This window comes from Mustela putorius, unplaced genomic scaffold (genome assembly GCF_011764305.1).
Source record: "Mustela putorius furo isolate JIRA1106 unplaced genomic scaffold, ASM1176430v1.1 tig00000095_pilon_pilon_pilon, whole genome shotgun sequence".
In the NCBI taxonomy this organism is placed as follows: domain Eukaryota; kingdom Metazoa; phylum Chordata; class Mammalia; order Carnivora; family Mustelidae; genus Mustela; species Mustela putorius.
Genome location: NW_025421280.1, coordinates 29,735,161 through 29,759,350, shown reverse-complemented (window position 1 = coordinate 29,759,350; position 24,190 = coordinate 29,735,161). Strand labels below are relative to the sequence as shown.

The 24,190-nt window shown below is 39.6% G+C and overlaps 1 protein-coding gene and 1 pseudogene across 1 annotated transcript; one reads left to right on the top strand and one right to left on the bottom strand.

Annotated features, from left to right (window-relative positions):
- Positions 1-1,640: 1,640 nt before the first annotated feature.
- LOC101692276 (olfactory receptor 7A17-like) lies at positions 1,641-2,573 on the bottom strand. The gene has a single exon (XM_004761195.3). It carries the CDS (start codon positions 2,571-2,573, stop codon positions 1,641-1,643), a length of 933 nt encoding a protein of 310 aa, XP_004761252.3.
- Positions 2,574-7,273: 4,700 nt separating this feature from the next.
- LOC101691985 lies at positions 7,274-8,663 on the top strand (annotated as a pseudogene).
- The last annotated feature ends 15,527 nt before the right edge of the window (positions 8,664-24,190 follow it).

Genomic DNA, 24,190 nt, shown 5'->3' with positions numbered 1-24,190 from the left:
ATTTACCCCAAAGATACAGATGAAGTGAAAAGAAGAGCCATCTGTTCCCCAATGTTCATAGCAGCAATGGCCATGGTCGCCAAACTTGGAAAGAACCAAGATGCCCTTCAATGGACGAATGGATAAGGAAGATGTGGTCCATATACACTATGGAATATTGTGCCTCCATCAGAAAGGGTGAATACCCAGCTTTTGTAGCAACATGGACGGGACTGGAAGAGATCATGCTGAGTGAAATCAGTCAAGCAGAGAGAGTTAATTATCATATGGTTTCACTTATTTGTGGAACATAACAAATAACATGGAAGACATGGGGAGATGGGGAGGAGAAGGGAGTTGGGGGAAATTGGAGGTGGAGATGAGCCATGAGAGACTATGGACTCTGAAAAACAACCTGAGGGTTTTGAAGTTGCAGGGGTGGGAGGTTGGGGAAGCCAGGTTGTATGTTTTAAGAGGGCATGGATTGCATGGAGCACTGGGTGTGGTGCAAAAACAATGAATACTGTTACACTGAAAAGAAATTTAAAAAAAAAAGAAGAAGAAGAAGAAGAACGGCAGCATGTTTGTAGAGAATGTGCCTGATATTAAGCTTTTGATTTATGACCCATCCATTTCAAGAACAACCATGTTGAATAAACATATTGTCAGGTGTGTGACTATCATCAGGTAAGCACTCAGACTACCTCAGCCATTAGGTACCTCTTCAGAAAGCCCTGGGTAACCTGGAAACTGAAACATGAATGATCCACCTTTGCATTTCTGTACCAAAATTTCACTCTTATGTTTTAAACTGGTCAAAAAAGAGAAAACCTAGGGATCTCTAGCCATTCATGGACCCCCTAATTTCTTTCTTTCTCCTGCAATGAATCTCTGCCTCCCAGACCTTTCTGCCTCTGCCCTCCAGGAGCTGTAATAAACCTGGTTTTGTTAGACTTCTCCAATGGGTTTTGCTGAAGTGTATATTACAATCACATTAAGAACCCAAGGACTGGTGTTGCTACAGCAGAGACTCTGGTCAGGGATGCATTTGTGGGAATTTCCACAAGCAGACGGATGCAGGGCAGTGCCTGGGCTTTCCTAGCCTAAGCATCCCTGTCGGGATCCTGAGACTTAAACAGAACAATGTTAGGGACCACATTATCAGGAAGAGGTGTGAAGGCATATATATATAAAGATTGACAGAGTCTAAGGAGAACTGTGGTTTTATATTCTTCTCTACAATAAAGTCATGTGAAGAACTTAGTGGCCAAAGTAGTGTTTTCTATATGAGGAATAGAACTCATGATTATTCTTTTGGGAAATCTAGAGAAAATTTATGTGGCATGATATAAGTCATTTGAAATGAAATTTGTTTGAAGAAATCCAACTTGCTCCTTGAAAGATGCAGAAATTTCTAGGCATTTGTGATCCAAGGTTGGAACACCACTGGAATGTATGAAAAAATCATATTAAGCAGAGGACTAATAAAGTGTGTTACTTAAATGTGTGAAAAAGTTGAATTCAAACTAATGGAAATTCCAAGAAATGAATAGAAGGAGCAATTCTATTTCTCCACTCTGGTCAAAGAATAGAAGGTCCTCACTCTGGCTCTGTGAGCCTTGCAATCATGGGCACTTCTTCAGCTCCAGGATGATTGGTTCTTACATCACAGGAACCCCAAAAATGCTTTTCAGAGCCCTCCTTATGTCCTTGTTTCTCAGGCTGTAGATGAAGGGGTTCAGCATGGGTGTGACCACTGTGTACATCACCGAGGCTACTGCACTTGAGTTGGAGCTCTGGGGAGAAGCAGAACTAAGGTACACTCCTAAGAGTGTACAATAAAATAAGGAAACAACTGAAAGGTGAGATGCACAGGTGGAAAATGCTTTATACTTGCCTTGAGCTGATGAGATACGAAGTATGGAGGAAATGATCTTAGAATAAGAGTAAATAATCCCAGCGAGGGGACCACCAGCCAGCAGCACAGCAGCAAAATACATCATCATGTCATTAAGTAAGGTGCTGGAACAGGCAATTCGGACTACCTGATTGATCTCACAGAAAAAGTGGGAGACTTCCACCTCTCTGCAGAAAGACAACCACAACACCATTAAACTTTGTAATAAGGAATTCAGGGCACTCATCATCCAAGACACCAGAACCAGCAGTACACAGTAGGTGGGTTTCATAATGACTGTGTAGTGCAGGGGGTGACAGATGGCCACAAACCGGTCATAGGCCATCACAGTCAGGAGAAAATCATCCAATCCAGTGAAGAGTAGGAAAAAGTATATCTGAGCGACACAGCCTCTATAGGTTATGACTTGGCTCTGAGTCTGGATGTTCTGCAGCATCTTAGGGACTGTAGTGGAGGTGAAACAGATGTCTACAAAGGACAGGTTGGCGAGGAAGAAGTACATGGGGGTGTGGAGGTGGGAGTCTGACCTGACAGCCAGGATGATGAGCAGGTTTCCAAACACAGTGATCATGTACATGGAAAGGAAAAGTCCAAATATGAGAGGCTGCAGTTCTGGATCTTCTGATAAGCCCAGAAGAAGAAATCCTGAAATTTGTGTATCATTTCCCGGTTCCATGTGGTGGAGGTGACTACCATGGAGTAAAAAATAACAACACTGATTTTCTCAATAATGAACATTACAAATATCATTTAAATTATGCAATTTTTATTTTACATTCAAAAGTGAATATCCATATACATTTGGGGGGGGGGGTGTAGAACCTATCTCCTCTCAGGAACCTGCATGCCATCTCTGAATAAGAATGTGTTCATCATCACTAGCCCTCAGGGAGATTCAAATTAAAACCACATTGAGATATCACCTTACACCAGTTAGAATGCCCAAAATTAGCAAGACAGGAAACAACATGTGTTGGAGGGGATGTAGAGAAAGGGGAACCCTCTTACTTACACTGTTGGTGGGAATACAAGTTGGTGCAGCCTCTTTGGAGAACAGTGTGGAGATTCCTCAAGAAATTAAAAATAGAACTTCCCTATGACCTTGCAATTGCACTACTGGGTATTTAACCCAAAGATACAGATGTAGTAAAAAGAAGAGCCATCTGTACCCCCAATGTTTATAGTAGCAATGGCCACGGTCGCCAAACTGTGGAAAGAACCAAGATGCCCTTCAACAGATGAATGGATAAGGAAGCTGTGGTCCATATACACTATGGAGTATTATGCTTCCATCAGAAAGGGTGAATACCCAACTTTTGTAGCAACATGGACGGGACTGGAAGAGATTATGCTGAGTGAAATAAGTCAAGCAGAGAGAGTCAATTATCATATGGTTTCTCTTATTTGTGGAGCATAACAAATAGCATGGAGAACATGGGGAGATAGAGAGGAGAAGGGAGTTGGGGGAAATTGGAAAGGGAGGTGAACCATGAGAGACTATGGACCATGAAAACCAATCAGAGGATTTTGAAGGGGCAGGGGGTGGGAGGTCGGGGTACCAAGTGGTGGGTATTATAGAGGGCACAGATTGTATGGAGCACTGGGTGTGGTGAAAAAATAATGAATACTGTTATGCTGAAAATAAATGAATTAATTTTTAAAAAGATTAAGAAAAAAACACATTGAAATACCACCGTATACCAGTTAGAATGGCCAAAATTAGCAAGACAGGAAACAACATGTGTTGGAGAGGATGTGGAGAAAAGGGAAACCTCTTACACTGTTTTTGGGAATGCAAGTTGGTGCAGCCTCTTTGTTGAACAGTGTGGAGATTCCTCAACAAATTAAAAATGGAGCTTCCCTATGACCCTGAAATTGCACTACCGGGTACTTACCCCAAAGATACAGATGTAGTGAAAAGAAGGGCCATCTGTACCCCCAATGTTTATAGCATCAATGGCCACAGTCACCAAACTGTGGAAAGAACCAAGATGCCCTTCAACGGATGAATGGATAAGGAAGATGTGGTCCATATACACTCTGGAGTATTATGCCTCCATCAGAAAGGACAAATATCCAACTTTTGTAGCAACATGGAAGGGACTGGAAGAGATTATGCTGAGCGAAATAAGTCAAGCAGAGAGAGTCAACTATCATATGGTTTCACTTATTTGTGGAGCATAACAAATAGCATGGAGGACAAGGGAAAATGGTGAGGAGAAGGGAGTTAGGGTAAATTGGAAGGGGAGGTGAACCATGAGAGACTATGGACTCTGAAAAACAATCTGAGGGTTTTGAAGGGACAGGGGGTGGGAGTTTGGGGAAACCCGGTGGTGGGTGTTAGGAAGGGCATGTATTGCATGGAGCACTTTGTGGTGCAAAAACAATGAATACTGTTACGCTGAAAAGAAATAAATAAAAAAGATGATGAGATAGAAATGAAGGAGGCTGAGGGGAAGAGAAAAAAAACAACTAATGAAGCATGAGGTGAGAATACAGCAATACCATGAAGTGGAACAATATTAGAGTTAATGGGACTCTGAAGAAGAAAAAGGAGAGATGGGGACAAAATTTATATTTGAGCAAATCATAGCTGAGAACTTAGGAATCTAAGGATGGAAACAGGCATTCAATTCCAAGAGGTAGAAAGGGCTTCTCCCAATATGATAAATTAAAAAGATCAACACCCTGACATATAATAGTGAAGGTTGCAATTTTCATAGATGAAGAGAAAATCCTGAAAGCAGCTCAAGACAGAGGTTCTTAACCAACAGGGGTAGAAATATTAGACTGGGAACAGACCTATCCAGAGAGACCTGGAAGGCCAAAAAGGTCTGGCCTGATATATTCAGGGTATTAAATGAGAAAAACATGTAACAATGAATTCTTTCTCCAGGAAGGCTGTCATTCAGAATGCAAGGAGAGATAAAGAGCTTCCAGGACAGACAGAATCTTTTTTTTCCCAGTATTCCAAAATTCATTGTTTATATACCTCACCCAGTACTACATGCAATACATGCCCTCCTTAATACCCACGACCAGACTTATTCATCCCTTCACTCCCCTCCCTTTTAACCCCTCAGTTTTTTTCTCAGAGAATGACAGACAGAATCTTGAAGAATATGTGACCTCTAATTGAACCCTGAAAGAAATATTAAAGGAGATCCTGTTAGTGAAGGGAGAGCACAAAAGTGACATAAACAAGAAAGAAACAGAGACAGTATACAGAAACAAAGCCTTTCCAGGTAACACAAGGGCACTTATTCTTGTCTTTCAATAATTACTCTGAATGTAAATGGGCTAAGTGCTCCAATCAAATGGTATCAGATTCGATAAAAAAGCAAGACTCATCCATATGCTGTCTACAAGAGAAGCATTTGAGACCTAAAGACACATCCATATTGAAAGCAAGGGGGTGGAGAACAATTTATCATGTTAATTGACCTCAAAAGAAAGCTGGGATAGCAATCCTTATATTAGACAAATTGGATTTTAAACCAGAGACTCTATGAAGCAATGAATAGGGACACTATATCATACTTGAAAGGCATATCCAACAATAAGATCTAACAATTATAAATATTTATGCTTCTAAACTGGGAGCAGCAAATTATACAAACCAGTTAATAACCAAATAAAGGAAACACATTGAGAATAATAAAAGAATAGTAGGTGACTTCAACACCCCATTCACAGTAATGGAGAAATAATATAAGATTATTTACAAGATTTACAAGGAAACTAGGGCTTTGAATGACACACTGGACCAGATGGATTTCACAGATACATGCAGAACATTCCATCCAAAAGCACGAGAATACACATTCTTCTCAAATGCACGTGGTATATTCTCCAGAATGGATCACATGCTAGGTCATGAATTGTATCTCAATTGACACCAAAAGACTGATATTATTCCCTCCATATTCACATAGGACAATGCTTTGAAACTAGAAATCAATCACAAGAGGAAATGTGGAAGGAACTCAAACATTTGAAGGTTAAAGACCAATATGAAGAACAAATGGGTCAACCAGAAAATTAAAGAATTTTTAAAAATTCATGGAAGTAAATAAAAATAAAAACAAATGTTCAAAACCTTTGAAATACAGCAGAGACAGTTCTAAGAAGTACAATGCACAGATGTACTGAAAAGAAGAACCATCTGTACCCTAATGTTCATAGCAGCAATGGCCACAGTTGCCAAACTGTGGAAAGAACCAAGATGCCCTTCAACGGATGAATGGATAAGGAAGATGTGTTCCACACACACTAGGGAGTATTATGCCTCCATCAGAAATGATGAATACCCAACTTTTGTATCAACATGGACGGGACTGGAAGAGATTATGCTGCGTGAAATAAGTCAAGCAGGGAGAGTCAATTATATGGTTTCACTTATTTGTGAAGCATAAGAAATAACACGGAGGACATGGGGAGATGGAGAGAAGGGAGCTGGGGGAAATTGGAAGGGGAGGTGAATCATGAGAGACTATGGACTCTGAAAAGCAATCTGAGGGTTTTGAAGGGGCAGGGGGGTGGGAGTTTGGGTGCGCCTGGTGGTGGGTATTATGGAGGACACCTATTGCATGGAACAATGGGTGTCGTACACAAACAATGAATTCTGGTACACTGAAAAGAAATTTAAAAAATAAATTTAAAAATTTAAAAAAAAAAGAAATAAATACAATGCAATACCAGCCTTTCTCCAAAAAAAATTAGAAACATCTCAAATACACAAGCACACCATATACCTAAAGGAGATGGAAAAAAAATAGATAATTAAGCCTAAACCAAGGAGGAGAAGAGAAATAATGATTAGAGCAGAAATCACTTAAATAGAAACAAAAAAAAAGTAGAACAGATCAATAAAACTAAGAGATGGTTCTATGAAAGAATCAATAAAATAGATAAACCCCTAACCATACTTATCAAAAAGAAGAGAAACGACCCAAACAAACAAAATCATGAATGAGAGAGGATCACAGCCAACACCAAGGAAATACAAACAACTTTAAGAAAATATTATAGGCAACTATATGTCAATAAATCAGATAATCTGGAAGAAATTGATGCATTCCTAGGACTTATAAACTACCTAAACTAAAACACAAAGAAATAGAGAACCTCAACAGACCCAATAACCAGAAGGGAAATTGAAGCAATAATCAAAAATCTCATGGCAAACATGAAATCAAGGCCAGATAGCTTCCCAAGGGAATTCTACCAAACATTTAAAGAATAAATGATACCTATTCTTCTAAAGCTGTTTCAAAAAATGGAAATGAAAGGAAAATTTCCAAACTTGTTCTACGAGGCCAACATTACCTTGATCCCAAAACCAAAGACCTCATAGTAAAGGAGAATTATAGACCAATGGATGACAAAATGCTTAACAAGATACTAGCCAGTAGGATCCAATGGTATGTAAAAAGGATTATTCATCAGGAAAAAAGTTTGATTTATTTCTGAACTGCAAGGGTGGTTCAACATTTCCAAATCAATCAACATGATACATCACATTAATAAAAGAAAGAATGGCATGGCTGCCTCAAGAGACTAGTACGAGTTTGTACCTGTGGTGGGAAGGGTCAGAAGCCCACACCTGAGAACCTAGTGAGGTAAAGTTGTGGCTCGGTTGTGGAGGTGACAACTTCTCCGATTCATCGGCACTGGCAGCGTCGGGGAGTGGTATGGTTCAGAAAACCTGGGAATTGGCCAACAACATGCAGGAAGCCCAGAGTATCGATGAAATCTACAAATACGACAAGAAACAACAGCAAGAAATACTGGCGTGGAAACCCTGGACTAAGGACCACCATTACTTTAAGTACTGCAAAAATCTCAGCATTGGCTCTACTGAAAATGGTGATGTATGCCAGATCGGGAGGCAAATTAGAAGTGATGGGCCTTGGGGGACGGTGGACATGGGCTTGGGTGAAAGGTGGACAGTGAAACCATGATCATTATGAACAGTTTTGCTTTGCCGGTGGAGGGCACTGAAACCCGAATAAATGCTCAGGCTGCTGCATATGAGTACATGGCTGCATATATAGAAAACGCCAAAAAGGTTGGCCGCCTTGAAAATGCGATTGGCTGGTATCACAGCCATCCTGGCTATAGCTGCTGGCTTTCTGGGATTGATGTTAGTACTCAGATGCTCAATCAGCAGTTCCAGGAACCATTTGTAGCAGTAGTAAACGACCCAACAAGAACAATATATGCAGGGAAAGTGAATCTTGGAGCCTGTAGGACATACCCAAAGGGCTACAAACCCCCTGATGAAGGACCTTCTGAGTACCAGACTATGCCACTTAATAAAATTGAAGACTTTGGTGTACATTGCGAACAATATTATGCCTTAGAAATCTCATATTTCAAATCCTCATTGGATTGCAAATTGCTTGAGCTTTTGTGGAATAAATACTGGGTGAATATGCTGAGTTCCTCTAGTTTGCTTACTTATGCAGACTATACCACTGGTCAGGTCTTTGATTTGTCTGAAAAATTAGAACAGTCAGAAGCTCAGCTGGGATGAGGGAGTTTCATGTTGGGTTTAGAAACACATAACAGAAAGTCAGAAGACAAACTTGCCAAAGCTACAAGAGACAGCTGCAAAACTACCATAGAAGCTATCCATGGATTGATATCTCAGGTTATTAAGGATAAACTGTTTAATCAAATTAACATTTCTTAAACAATCACTAAGTAGTACTTTTGACTGAAATCCAGTATGAGAAAAATACTCAAGTAACACTTTAAAACCAGTTACCAAAAATCTGATTAGAAGTTAAGGTGCCCTGAAGTGTCCTGAATATTAACATCGTGAAATAAAACTCTTTAAAATGAAGAAAAAAAAAAAAGAAAGAATGGAAACATGATTTTCGCAATTGATTAAGAAAATGTATTTGAAAAAATATAACATCCCTTCTTGATTAAACCTCTTCACAGTGTAGGGATGGAGGGAACATACCTTTATATCATAAAAGCCATCTATGAAAATCCCACAGGAAATATTATTCTCAATGGGGAAGACTGAAAGCTTTTCCTTTAAGTCAGAAACAAGATAGAGATACCCACTCTCAACACTATTGTCCAAAATAGTATGAGAAGTTCTAGCCTCAGCAATCAGACAACAAAAAGAAATAAAATGTATTCAAATTGGCAAAGAAGTGAAACTCTCACTCTTCTCAGATGACATGATACTTTATGCAGAAAACACAAAAGACCCCACTCCAAAATTGCTAGAACTCATACAGCAATTCAGCAACATGGCAAGATATAAAATCAGTGCGCAGGGATCAGTTGCATTTCTAACCACTAACAATGTGACTGAAGAAAGAGAAATTAAGGAATTGATTCCATTTAAGACAGCACCAAAAACCATAAGATACCTAGGAATAAACCTAACCAAATAGGTAAAATATCAGTACTCTCAAAACCACAGAACACTTATGAAAGAAATTTAGGAAGACATAAAGAAGTGTAAAAATATTCCAACACATGGGTTGGAGGAATAACTATTGTGAAAATGTCTATGCTACCCAGAGCAATGCATTTTGAATGCACATTCAATGCAATCCCATTAACACAGGTCTCTATCTCAAAATGGAATAGGCAAAGCTGGAAAAAAAAAAGAAAAATGTAATTTACACGTTATAATTATTAATGATCTTAAAAATATGCAGATAGCAGTATCTAAAATTATAATGTCATCCTATGTAAACACAAGTGAAATCAAACATGCCTGTGAAAAAAAATAAATTGAATGCAGGATAGCAGATGATTGCTAGTTTAGAAAAAAAAGATCTAATAAAAGTTAAAAAGTAGCAGTAAGGAAGCACAGATGTGAAATTAGACAGCAATGCATATAAAAAGCCATTTATTATAACAACACACATAAAAGTATTGTGTGGGGGTACAAAATATATAATAGATTTGACTGCTTAAAATTTATAAACTCTCACACTACCCAACAAATACATCTCTATATGCATACAAGAATTAAACTGCAAATAACAAACTTGGCTTAAACATTTCTAATTATTTGGTTGGAAGAGTGCAATCAAAAAGAAGGGAAAAAACGATTCAGCAAGAACAACACACAAACAAAAACAAGAATAAGAATGCTCAGACCCCAGTATATAGAACAAAGAACCTGCACAGACAATTTGCCATAGAGAAATAAATAGCTAATAAAACCCAAAATATATTCCACCTCCAGGTAATGAAATAAGTACAAAATAAAGCCCTTTTGCATATGCCTGATTGTGTTTTATATTTTTTTCTTTTTTGAGATTTTTATTTATTTGTTTATTTGACAGAGAGAGAGAGAAAGCACATAAGCAGTGGGAGCTGAAGGCAGAAGGAAAGGGAGAAGGAGGCTCCCTGCTGAGCAGGGACACCCCCCCAGTGCAGGGCTCTATCCCAGGATTCCGGGACAATGACCTGAGCTGAAGGCAGACACCTAACCAACTGAGCCACCCAGGCGCCCCAACCTGTTTGTGGGGTTTTTTTTTAATTATTAATTTTTTATTTTTTATAAACATATATTTTTATCCCCAGGGGTACAGGTCTGTGAATCACCAGGTTTACACACTTCACAGCACTCACCAAAGCACATACCCTCCCCAATGTCCATAATCCCACCCCCTTCTCCCAAACCCCCTCCCCCCAGCAACCCTCAGTTTGTTTTGTGAGATTAAGAGTCACTTAAGGTTTGTCTCCCTCCCAATCCCATCTTGTTTTTTTATTAGAGAGAGAAAACGTGCAAGCCGGGGTGGGGGGAGGTTGTGGAGGGATAGGTAGACAGAGAATCTCAAGCAGACTCCCCATTGAGCATGGACCAGTGCTGGACTTGATCCCTGGAACCTTAAGATCATGACCTGATCTGAAACCAAGAGTAGGATGTTTACTGACTGAAGGTCACTTAGGTGTCTCAGTTGGTTAAGCATCTTCCTTTCGCTCAGGTCATGATCCCAGGCTCCTGGGATCGAGCCCTGCCTCAGGCTCCCTGCTCTACAGGCAGCATCCTTCTCCCTCTCCCACTCCCTCTGCTTGTGTTCCCTCTGTGTGTGTGTGTGTGTCTGTCTGTCTGTCTGTCAAATAAATAAATAAAATCTTTTAAAAAAAGAAAAAGATGTTTACTGACTGAACCACCCAGACACCCCCATGAAAATATTTTGTAAATGCCCTCACTGCTCTGCACCCAATTCCATCCCTAAAAGTCTATTTTCATATTCCCCCTTATTGCAAATCTCCCTGGAGGCATTCACGGTTTCCTAGAAAGAATACCCTCCATTCGTTTAGTCACATAAAACTGTACTTTTATTCTCACCACTTAGTTATCTACAGTAATCTTTGTATTGTCAATTTCAGAGACATTTCCTTTTTAACGTTTTAAATAAATTGACTAGAAATGAATGAATTCATGACACCAACAAACACAATGATCACTTGACTCCGGTATAGGATAGATAGGCTGTCAGGAGGCCTCAATTAAGAGCTTTCTGCTTCCATTCTCTCTGAATCTTCCCTGAAATACTTGCTGAGCTCTGAGACTCACCAGGATGGGGTCTCTGAGAGAAAGGTCTCCACGTGGAGGTCTGAATTTCTCACTGGATTGTTAATGATGGAGACTGAAGCTCTGTTCCCAAACAGGACAGCAGGAAAGAGTGAATCATGGGCCCCCAGCAGACTTAGGAATCCAAACACAAAAATCATGTCTCCTTCAGCTCAAGGTTGAACATGCCTAGGGGCTGAAGCAGAGGAGATATTTAAAGCTCCTTAGGTTTGCTGTTTCTGTTCCCTATCCTTCTTCATTAGACACTTTTTCTAATATTACTCCAACCCATGAACACATCTCCCCATGGGAACTTTTTCCTGTAGATTCTCTGTTCCCAAAAGACCAGGTTAGAATTCAGGTGCATCCAGACTTTATTACTTCTTCATGAACTTTCCTAGCTTCCACAGCTTTAACATTGAGGCTTTCTACAACTCTGAGTGAAAGTTTTTTTTCCAGATCTAAGACTGAGGAACTTGTCTTGACTATGTCCCTTGGAGCTCCGAAACATTGACTTGTGGTAGGAGCACAACTCCTGATAGCTCCAGAAAATTGCTCTTCTTTCTCCAACAAGTAAAATGGTGTTCCTTTCCTATAAAATCATAGGTAAAACAATCCTTTGATTCATAATTATTTTCACCAATCAATTAGGAGTTTAGTTGATTAGTATTTTGGGCACTTGGGGGGATTTGATTTGTTTTGTCTTAATACAGGTTAAAAGTTGATATATTCCTTCTCCATCATCAGATTGTAAGGACTTTTTTTCCCCTCTAACTTCTTATTTAAATTCCAGGAAGTTAAGAGAGGGAGGCAAGATGGCAGAGAAGTAGGGGACCCCATTTCAACTGGTCCCCTGAATTCAGCTGGATATCTATCAAAAAATTGGGAACACCTACAAAATCAGCCTGAGATGTAAGAATATATATCTGGATCTCTACAAGCAGAAAAGCGACTGCTTTTTGCAAGGTAGAACATGCAGAGGCCTGGATCTGTGGGGAAATACCAGATGATAAAAAGAAGAGTAAGGGACCCTCCATTAGCTGACTCCTGGAAAGTGATATACACGAATTTGGAAGGTGATAACACGAATTTGGAAGTCTTAGAAATCTGATCTAGTGAGAGACATCCCTCTCTGAAAGGAAATAAAAAAACAGAATTTATCATGCTTTCAGGATATGAAAAACCACAGAGCAAAAGGGTTTCCTGAACTGGTAGAGGGCCCAAGACGTGGAATGAGGAAGCTGGTTATGGTCAGTGAGAGGGGACTCTCAGTTGGATTGCCATAAAACACAAGCCTGGCAAGTTGACAATGTCTCTTTTCTTGAGCAACCTGAAAAAAATCTGATACCTGAAACTGCAACCATCAAAAACAGAGTGGTAACAACAGGAAGGGGCTTTAGAGCAGTGCTCAGACATGATCTAGGAGCGTCAGGGTCACACACGAGCCCATGGCCACTCATGTTCTAGAATCAAAAAGGGCAGTGACACTCCTGGACCCCTGGCACTACCTCTGAGACAATTGCTGTGGGCATGCAATATAGGAAGCTACAGTTTCTGGCATATACAGAAGTGGAGACCATTTATCCAAGAGGGTTTATTAAACAGACAAATTCTTCTGCTCTGGGCCAGAGGTTTGGCTGTGGCCATTTTTTTTTATAAACATATATTTTTATCCCCAGGGGTACAGGTCTGTGAATCACCAGGTTTACACACTTCACAGCACTCACCAAAGCACATACCCTCCCCAATGTCCATAATCCCACCCCCTTCTCCCAAACCCCCTCCCCCCAGCAACCCTCAGTTTGTTTTGTGAGATTAAGAGTCACTTATGGTTTGTCTCCCTCCCAATCCCATCTTGTTTCATTTATTCTTCTCCTACCCACTTTAGCCCCCATGTTGCATCACCACTTCCTCATATCAGGGAGATCATATGAAAGTTGTCTTTCTCCACTTGACTTATTTCACTAAGCATGATACGCTCTAGTTCCATGCATGTTGTCGCAAATGGCAAGATTTCATTTCTTTTGATGGCTGTATAGTATTCCATTGTGTATATATACCACCTCTTCTTGATCCATTCATCTGTTGATGGACATCTAGGTTATTTCCATAGTTTGGCTATTGTGGACATTGCTGCTATAAACATTCGGGTGCACGTGCCCCTTTGGATCACTACGTTTGTATCTTTAGGGTAAATACCCAATAGAGCAATTGCTGGGTCATAGGGCAGTTCTACTTTCAACATTTTGAGGAACCTCCATGCTGTTTTCCAGAGTGGTTGCACCAGCTTGCATTCCCACCAACAGTGGAGGAGGGTTCCCCTTTCTCCACATCCTCGTCAGCATCTGTCATTTCCTGACATGTTGATTTTAGCCATTCTGACTGGTGTGAGGTGATATCTCATTGTGGTTTTGATTTGTATTTCCCTGATGCCGAGTGATCTGGAACACTTTTTCATGTGTCTGTTGGCCGTCTGGATGTCTTCTTTGCAGAAATGTCTGTTCATGTCCTCTGCCCATTTCTTGATTGGATAATTTGTTCTTTGGGTGTTGAGTTTGCTAAGTTCTTTATAGATTCTGGACACTAGTCCTTTATTTGATATGTCGTTTGCAAATATCTTCTCCCATTCTGTCAGTTGGCTTTTGATTTTGTTAACTATTTCCTTTGCTGTGCAAAAGCTTTTGATCTTGATGAAATCCCAATAGTTCATTTTTGCCCTTGCTTCCCTTGCCTTTGGCGTTGTTCCTAGGAAGATGTTGCTGCGGCTGAGGTCGAAGAGGTTGCTGCCTGTGTTCTCCTCAAGGATTTTGATGGATTCCTTTCGCACATTGAGGTCCTTCATCCATTTTGAGTCTATTTTCGTGTGTGGTGTAAGGAAATGGTCCAATTTCATTTTTCTGCATGTGGCTGTCCAATTTTCCCAGCACCATTTATTGAAGAGGCTATCTATTTTCCATTGGATATTCGTTCCTGCTTTGTCGAAGATTAGTTGACTGTAGAGTTGAGGGTCTATTTCTGGGCTCTCTATTCTGTTCCATTGATCTATGTGTCTGTTTTTGTGCCAGTACCATGCTGTCTTGATGATGACAGCTTTGTAATAGAGCTTGAAGTCTGGAATTGTGATGCCACCAAAGTTGGCTTTATTTTTCAATATCCCTTTGGCTATTCGAGGTCTTTTCTGGTTCCATATAAATTTTAGAATTATTTGTTCCATTTCTTTGAAAAAGATGGATAGTACTATGATAGGAATTGCATTAAATGTGTAGATTGCTTTAGGAAGCATAGACATTTTCACAATATTTATTCTTCCAATCCAGGAGCATGGAACATTTTTCCATTTCTTAATGTCTTCCTCCATTTCTTTCATGAGTACTTTATAGTTTTCTGAGTATAGATTCTGTGCCTCTTTGGTTAGGTTTATTCCTAGGTATCTTATGGTTTGGGGTACAATTATAAATGGGATTGACTCCTTAATTTCTCTTTCTTCTGTCTTGCTGTTGGTGTAGAGAAATGCAACTGATTTCTGTGCATTGATTTTATATCCTGACACTTTACTGAATTCCTGTATAAGTTCTAGCAGTTTTGGAGTGGAGTCATTTGGGTTTTCCATATATAGTATCATATCATCTGTGAAGAGTGATAATTTGACTTCTTCTTTGCCGATTTGGATGCCTTTAATTTCCTTTTGTTGTCTGATTGATGAGGCTAGGACCTCTAGTACGATGTTGAATAGCAGTGGTGATAATGGACATCCCTGCCATGTTCCTGACCTTAGCGGAAAATCTTTCAGTTTTTCTCCATTGAGAATGATATTTGCGGTGGGTTTTTCATAGATGGATTTGATGATATTGAGGTATGTGCCCTCTATCCCTACACTTTGAAGAGTTTTGATCAGGAAGGGATGCTGTACTTTGTCAAATGCTTTTTCAGCATCTATTGAGAGTATCATATGGGTCTTGTTCTTTCTTTTATTTATGTGTTGCATCACATTGAATGATTTGCGGATGTTGAACCAACCTGCAAGGTCGTGCACTTGGTCGACCAACTTGCACTTGGTCGTGGTGAATAATCTTTTTAATATACTGTTGAATCCTATTAGCTAGTATTTTGTTGAGTATTTTCGCATCTGTGTTCATCAAGGATATTGGTCTATAGCTCTCTTTTTTGATGGGATCCTTGTCTGTTTTGGGATCAAGGTGATGCTGGCCTCATAAAATGAGTTTGGAAGTTTTCCTTCCATTTCTATTTTTTGGAATAGTTTCAGGAGAATAGGAATTAGTTCTTCTTTAAATGTTTGGTAGAATTCCCCCAGGAAGCCGTCAGGCCCTGGGCTTTTGTTTGTTTGGAGATTTTTAATGACTGTTTCAATCTCCTTACTGCTTATGGGTCTGTTCAGGCTTTCTATTTCTTCCAGGTTCAGTGGTGGTAGTTTATAAGTTTCTAGAAATGCATCCATTTCTTCCAGATTGTCAAATTTATTGGCGTAGAGTTGCTCATAGTATGTTCTTATAATAGTTTGTATTTCTCTGGTGTTAGTTGTGATCTCTCCTCTTTCATTCATGATTTTATTTATTTGGGTCCTTTCTCTTTTCTTTTTGATAAGTCGGGCCAGGGGTTTATCGATTTCATTAATTCTTTCAAAGAACCAGCTCCTAGTTTCGTTGATTTGTTCTATTGTTTTTTTGGTTTCTAGTTCATTGATTTCTGCTCTGATCTTTATGATTTCACTTCTCCTGCTGGGCTTAGGGTTTCTTTCTTGTTCTTTCTCCAGCTCCTTTAGGTGTAGGGTTAGGTTGTGTACCTGAGACCTTTCTTGTTTCTTGAGAAAGGCTTGTACCGCTATATATTTTCCTCTCAGGACTGCCTTTGTTGTGTCCCACAGATTTCGAACCGTTGTATTTTCATTATCAATTGTTTCCATGATTTTTTTCAATTCTTCTTTAATTTCCCGGTTGACCCATTCATTCTTTAGAAGTATGCTGTTTAGTCTCCATGTATTTGGGTTCTTTCCAAACTTCCTTTTGTGGTTGAGTCCTAGCTTTAGAGCATTGTGGTCTGAAAATATGCAGGGAATGATCCCAATCTTTTGATACCGGTTGAGTCCTGATTTAGGACCGAGGATGTGATTCTAGAGAATGTTCCATGTGCACTAGAGAAGAATGTGTATTCTGTTGCTTTGGGATGAAATGTTCTGAATATATCTGTGATGTCCATCTGGTCCAGTGTGTCGTTTAAGGCCTTTATTTCCTTGCTGATCTTTTGCTTGGATGATCTGTCCATTTCAGTGAGGGGAGTGTTAAAGTCCCCTACTATTATTGTATTATTGTTATTGTGTTTCTTTGATTTTGTTATTAATTGGTTTATATAGTTGGCTGCTCCCACGTTGGGGTCATAGATATTTAAAATTGTTAGATCTTCTTGTTGGACAGACCCTTTGAGTATGATATAGTGTCCTTCCTCATCTCTTATTATAGACTTTGGCTTAAAATCTAATTGATCTGATATAAGGATTGCCACTCCTGCTTTCTTCTGATGTCCATTAGCATGTAAATTCTTTTCCACCCCCTCACTTTAAATCTGGAGGTGTCTTCAGGCTTAAAATGAGTTTCCTGGAGGCAACATATAGATGGGTTTTGTTTTTTTATCCATTCTGATACCCTGTGTCTTTTGACAGGGGCATTTAGCCCATTAACATTCAGGTAACTATTGAGAGATATGAATTTAGTGCCATTGTATTGCCTATAAGGTGATTGTTACTGTATATGGTCTCTGTTCCTTTCTGATCTACCACTTGTAGGCTCTCTCTTTGCTTAGAGGACCCCTTTCAAGATTTCCTGTAGAGCTGGTTTGGTGTTTGCAAATTCTTTCAGTTTTGTTTGTCCTGGAAGCTTTTAATCTCTCCTTCTATTTTCAATGATAGCCTAGCTAGATATAGTATTCTTGGCTGCATGTTTTTCTCGTTTAGTGCTCTGAAAATATCATGCCAGCTCTTTCTGGCCTGCCAGGTCTCTGTGGATAAGTCAGCTGCCAATCTAATATTTTTACCATTGTATGTTACAGACTTCTTTTCCCAGGCTGCTTTCAGGATTTTATCTTTGTCACTGAGACTTGTAAATTTTACTATTAGGTGACGGGGTGTGGGCCTATTCTTATTGATTTTGAGGGGGTTCTCTGAACCTCCTGAATTTTGATGCTCGTTCCCTTTGCCATATTGGGGAAATTCTCCCCAATAATTCCCTCCAGTATACCTTCTGCTCCCCTCTCTCTTTCTTCTTCTTCTGGAATCCCAATTATTCTAATGTTTTTTCGTCTTATGGTGTCACTTATCTCTCGAATTCTCCCCTCGTGGTCCAGTAGCTGTTTGTCCCTCTTTTGCTCAGCTTCTTTATTCTCTGTCATTTGGTCTGTGATATCACTAATTCTTTCTTCTACCTCCTTTATCCTAGCAGTGAGAGCCTCCATTTTTGACTGTACCTCATTAATAGCTTTTTTGATTTCAACTTGGTTAGATTTTAGTTCTTTTATTTCTCCAGAAAGGGCTTTTATATCTCTCGAGAGGGTTTCTCTAATATCTTCCATGCCTTTTTCGAGCCTGGCTAGAACCTTGAGAATTGTCATTCTGAACTCTAGATCTGACATATTACCAATGTCTGTATTGATTAGGTCCCTAGCCTTTGGTACTGCCTCTTGTTCTTTTTTTTGTGTTGAATTTTTCCATCTTGTCATTTTGTCCAGATAAGAGTATATTAAGGATCAAGTAAAATACTAAAAGGGTGGCAACAACCCCAGGAAAATATGCTTTAACCAAATTAGAAGAGTTCCCAAATCGTGAGAGGGGAGAAAGGGGATAAAAAGAGGTTCAAAAAGGAAGAAAGGGAAAAAAAAGAAAAGAAAAGAATTTAAAAAAAGAAAACACATAAGAAAAATATAAAAAAGAAAAAATATATATATTAGATAAACTAGTTAAAAAACATTAAAAAAGAAAAAGGTAAAAGTTAAAAAAAATTACCATAAGGTGAGGAAAAAAAAGAAAAAATGAAAAAGAAAAAAAATTAAATTAACTGCAAGACTAAAAAAAATCACAGGGAGAAAGCCATGAGTTCCGTGCTTGGCTTTCTCCTCCTCTGGAATTCTGCTGCTCTCCTTGGTATTGAAACCGCACTCCTTGGTAGGTGAACTTGGTCTTGGCTGGATTTCTTGTTGATCTTCTGGGGGAGGGGCCTGTTGTAGTGATTCTCAAGTGTCTTTGCCCCAGGCGGAATTACACCGCCCTTACCAGGGGCCGAGGTGAGTAATCTGCTCGGATTTGCTTTCAGGAGCTTTTGTTCCCTGAGCGCTTTCCCCTGAATTCCGGAGGACTGGAATACAAAGGGCGGCCTCCTGGTCTCTGGCCCGGCGGAGCCGAGAGCCCAGGGCCCCACTCCTCAGTGCGCCCTCAGAGAACAGCGCCCAGTTACTCCCGTCTGCCTGACCTCCGGCCGCGCTCTTAGCTCAGCAAGCCTGCGACAGGTTCAAGGTAACACCAAGCTGTGAGCTTACTGTTGGCTCTGTCTCTGTAGCCGGCTTTCCCGTTCCAATACCCGCAAGCTCTGCGACACTCAGACACCCCCGGTCCTTCTGTGACCCTGCGGGACCTGAGGCCACACTGACCCCGTGTGGGCTTCGCCCCGGGTAGCCTCTGGAGCCATGTCCCTCAGCGGAACAGACTTTTAAAAGTCCTGATTTTGTGCGCGGTTGCTCCACCGCTTGCCGGGAGCCAGCCCCTCTCCCCGGGGTCTATCTTCCCGTCGCTTTGGATTCACTTCTCCGCCGGTCCTACCTTTCAGAAAGTGGTTTTTTTTCTGTTTCCAGAATTGCTGTTCTTCTTCTCTTCAATCTGCCGATGGGTTTTCAGGTGTTTGCAATCTTTAGATAAGCTATCTAGCTGATCTCTGGCCAGCTGAAGTAGTCTCAGCCTGCTACTTCTCTGCCATCTTGACTCCTCCCCCGGCTGTGGCCATTTTTGTTCTGATAATCTGAAGATGAGTGGAAAGCCCTCAGGGAACATAAGCTCAAAAAAGGGCCAGTTCTAACTGCACCCTTCCTTCCTGACAATGGTTGGGGCAACTCAACCCAGGCAGGGTTACCTGAGAAAGAGAACAACAGAGAGAACAGCTTCTACCCAGAAGACAGGGTGGAAGAACACCTGAACAACAAGCCTATAGTTCCCACAAGACAGTATTATTCCAATGCCAGGGTAAATGGTATATTGAGATCCAGGTATGGCCTCATGACTTGCTTGTTTTTCAGATAAGTTTCTCCTTTTTTTTTTTTCTTATTTTTTTCTTCTGTTCTTTTTTCTTCATTTCAGCTAGTTGTTTATTATATCAATTTATATTCCATGGTCGCTTTTTAACTTATATTCCTTCACACCTATATTTTTATAGATATATTCTTTATTTTAGTTATTTTTTTACTCTATTTAATTTTACCTTTATTACTATACAAATTTTACATTCATTGTAATTTTGGGATGTAGTGCCCTCTAACACAGAGACCAAAATACACCCTGGAATAATTGAAACATCCTGCTTTATTGCCACTGAGAGATTATAGCCTCCCCTCCCCATCTGATCCTCCACTTTTTTAAATTCTTTAATATTTTAATTTTATTCTTGTGTTTCATTTTGTCTTATTTTTTGGTGGTTTCTTCTGACTCCTCCAGATGTTAGTAGGGTGCACATTCCTTTGATTGTGATATGTTTTGGACAAGACCATTCCTGAACAGAATGACTAGGAGGAGGAATTCTCAACAAAGTAAAGAAACAGAGACAATGTCATCTGCCATGGAACCAATGGATATGGAAATAAGCAAAATGTCAGAGATAGAATTCAGGATAACAATCATGAAGGGTGTGGTGCATAAACAATGAATTCTGGAACACCGAAAAGAAATTTAAGATAAATAAAATATTTAAAATATTCACCTTAAAATAAAAACCATGAAGTGAATAGCCAGGCTTGAAAGATGTATTCATGACAATATACAATCTTTAAGAGCAGAAATGAGATATAATATGGCTGAAATTCAAAATGCTCTGAATGAGATGCAGTCTAGACACTCTAACAACCAGGGTAATTAAAGCAGAATAAGGAATTGGTGATCTTGAAGAAAAAATGATGGAAATAAAATTGAGGAAAACAGAAAGAGGCTACTGTAGCACATGAAAAAGGGGATTTCAGAGGTTAAAGATGGGGTGATACTTTCTAATGTCAGAATTATTGGGATCCCAAAGGGGATGGTGGGGCTAGAAGGTATATTTGAGCAATTAATAGCTGAGAACTTCCCTAATCTGGGAAAGGAATCAAGCATTCAAGTCCAAGAGGCAGAGAGGACCCCTCCCAAAATCAATAAAAATAGATCAACAATCTGATGTATAATAGTGAGTCTTGCAAACTGGACAACCAAGGAAACAATCCTGAGAATTGCCAGGGAGAAGAAGTTCCTTACTTATGGTGGGAGGAACATCAGAATAATATCAGACCTATCCAAAGAAATATGACAAGCCAGAAAAAGCTGGCAAGACAAGTTTAGAGTACTAAATGAGAAGAACATGCTGCCAAGAATACTTTAACCAACAAGACTCTCTTTCAGAATGGAAGGAGACATAAAGAGCTTTCAGAACTGGCAGAAACTGAAAGAATATGCAACCACTAAGCCAGAAAAGTTATATTAAGTCGTAAAAGCTATATTAAAGGGGGATTCTATAAATGAAGAGAAACCCCAAGAGTCACATAGACTAGAAAGAAACAGAAAAACTATAGAAACAGGAACTTTACAAGCCATGCAATGGCACTAAATTCATATCTTTCAATAGTCGCTCTAAATGTACATTGGCTAAATGCTCCCATCAAAAGAAATGGATTGCTCCAATGAATACATACAAATGGCTAACAGACATGTGAAAAAATATTCATCATCACTAGCCATCAGGGAGATTCAAATTAAAACCACATTGAGATACCACCTTACACCAGTTAGAATGAACAAAATCAACAAGACAGGAAACAACGTGTGTTGGAGAGGATGTGGAGAAAGGGGAACCATCTTACACTGTTGATGGGAATGCAAGTTGGTGCAGCCACTTTGAAGAACAGTGTGGAGATGCCTTAAGAAATTAAAAATAGAGCTTCCCTATGACCGTGCAGTTGCACTACTGGGTATTTACCCCAGAGATACAGATATAGTGAAAAGAAGAGCCATCTGTACCCCAATGTTTATAGCAGCAATGGCCACAGTCGCCAAACTGTGGAAAGAACCAAGATGCCCTTCAATAGACGAATGGATAAGGAAGATGTGGTCCATATATACAATGGAATATTATGCCTCCATCAGAAAGGATGAATAGCCAACTTTTGTAGCAACATGGACGGGACTGGAAGAGATTATGCTGAGTGAAATCAGTCAGCAGAGAGAGTCAATTATCATATGGTTTTACTTATTTGTGGAGCATAACAAATAGCATGGAGGACAAGTGGTGTTAGAGAGAAGAAGGGAGTTGGGGGAAATTGGAAGGGGAGGTGAACCATGAGAGACTACGGACTCTGAAAAACAATCTGAGGGTTTTGAAGGGACAGGGGTTGGGAGGTTGGGGTACCAGGTGGTGGGTATTAGAGAGGGCACGGATTGCATGGAGCACTGGGTGTGGTGCAAAAATAATGAATACTGTTATGCTGAAAATAAAAAATAAATTAAAAAAGAAAAGTTTATTTTACCCAACATTAAAAAAAAAAGAAAGGATGAATACCCAAATTTTGTAGCAACATGGATGGGACTGGAAGAGATTATGCTGAGTGAAATAAGTCAAGCAAAGAGAGTCCATTATCATATGGTTTTGCTTATTTGTGGAGCATAAGGAATAACACAGAGGACATGGGGAGATGGAAACAAGGGAGTTGGGGGAAATTGGAGGGGGAGACGAACCATGAGAGACTGTGGACTCTGAAAAACAATCTGAGGGTTTTGGAGGGGTGGGGGTGGGAGGTTGGGTGAGCCTGATGGTGGGTATTATGGAGGGCACGTATTGCATGGAGCACTGGGCGTAGTGCATAAACAATGAATGCTAGAAAACTGAAAATAAATTTAAAATATAAATAAAATTTTTTTTTAAAGAAACAAAAATAAATGGGTTTCAAATTGGATTTAAAATCAGGGCACATACATCTGCTGTCTACAAGACTCATTTTGAACCTAAAGACACCTCCAGATTGAAAGTGAGGGGAAGGAGAACCATCTACCATGCTAATGGATCTCCAAAAAAAAAAGCTGAAGTAGCAATCTTCATTTCAGACAAATTAGATTTTTAAATCAAAGACAATAATAAGAGACATAAATAGACACTATATTATACTTAAAATGTCTATCCAACAAGAATATTCAACAATTGTAAATATCTATGCCCCAACATAGCAGCAGCCAGTTATGTTAACCAATTAATAACCAAAGTAAAGAAACATGTTGATAATAATACACTAGTAGCCAGAGAATTCAAGACTACATTCACAGCAATGGACAGATCTAAACAAAAGATCAAAAAGGAAACAGACGTTTGAATGACACATTGGATCAGATGGACTTTGTGTAGGTATATACAGAACATTCCATTCTAAAACAGCACAATACTCATTCTCCTCAAGTGTACAAGGAACTTTCTCCAGAATAGACCACATACTGGGTCACAAATCAGGTCTCAGCCAATTCCAAATGATTGAAATGATTCCTTGCATATTATCTGACCACAATGCTTTGAAACTGGAACTCAATCACAGAAAAAAATTGGAAGGAATTCAAACACTCGGAAGTTAAAGAACATCCTGCTCCAGAATGATTGGGTCAACCAGGAAATTAAAGAATTTATGCAATTCATGGAAAGTAAGAGAATGAAAACACATTGGTCCAAAACCTATGGGATACTGCAAAAGTGGTCCTAAGAGGGGAAATAAGTAGCCATTCAAGCCTCTCCAAAAAAAAAAAAAAAAAGCCAAAAAAATCCCAAATGCACAAGCTAACCTTACACGTAAAAGACCTGGAGAAAGAATACCTTATAAGAGCTTCTGCACAGCAAAGGAAACAGTCAACAAAACAAAGAGGCAACCCATGGAATGGGAGAAGATAATCGCAAATGACACTACAGACAAAAGACTGATATCCAAAATCTATAAAAAAAACTTCTCAAACTCAACACCCAAAAAATAATCATGTCAAGAAATGGGCAGAAGACATGACCAGACACTTCTCCAATGAAGACATACAAATGGCTAACAGACACGTGGAAAAAACGTTCATCATCACTAGCCATCAGGGATATAAATCAAAACCACAATGAAATACCACCTTACACCGGTTAGTATAGCAAAAATTAACAAGACAGGAAACAAGTGATGGAGAGGATGTGGAGAAAGGTGTACTCTCTTACACTGTTGGTAAGAATGCAAGCTGATACAGCCTTTCTGGAAAACAGTGTGGGGTTTCCTCAAAAAGTTAAAAATAGAGCTACCCTGTGACCCAGGAATTGCACTTCTAGGTATTTCTCCAAAGATACAGACCTAGTGAAAAGAAGGGTCACCTGCACTCCAATGCTCATAGCAGCAATGTCCACAATAGAAAAATTGTGGAAAGAGAAGAGATGCTCTTCAACAGAAGAATGGATAAAGACATAGTTAATATATAAAATGGAATGTTAGCCATCAGA

What these genes read in the sequence shown, in the direction of transcription:
- LOC101692276 (XM_004761195.3), bottom strand. Translation starts at nt 2,573, where the DNA reads ATGGAACCGGGAAATGATACACAAATTTCAGGATTTCTTCTTCTGGGC.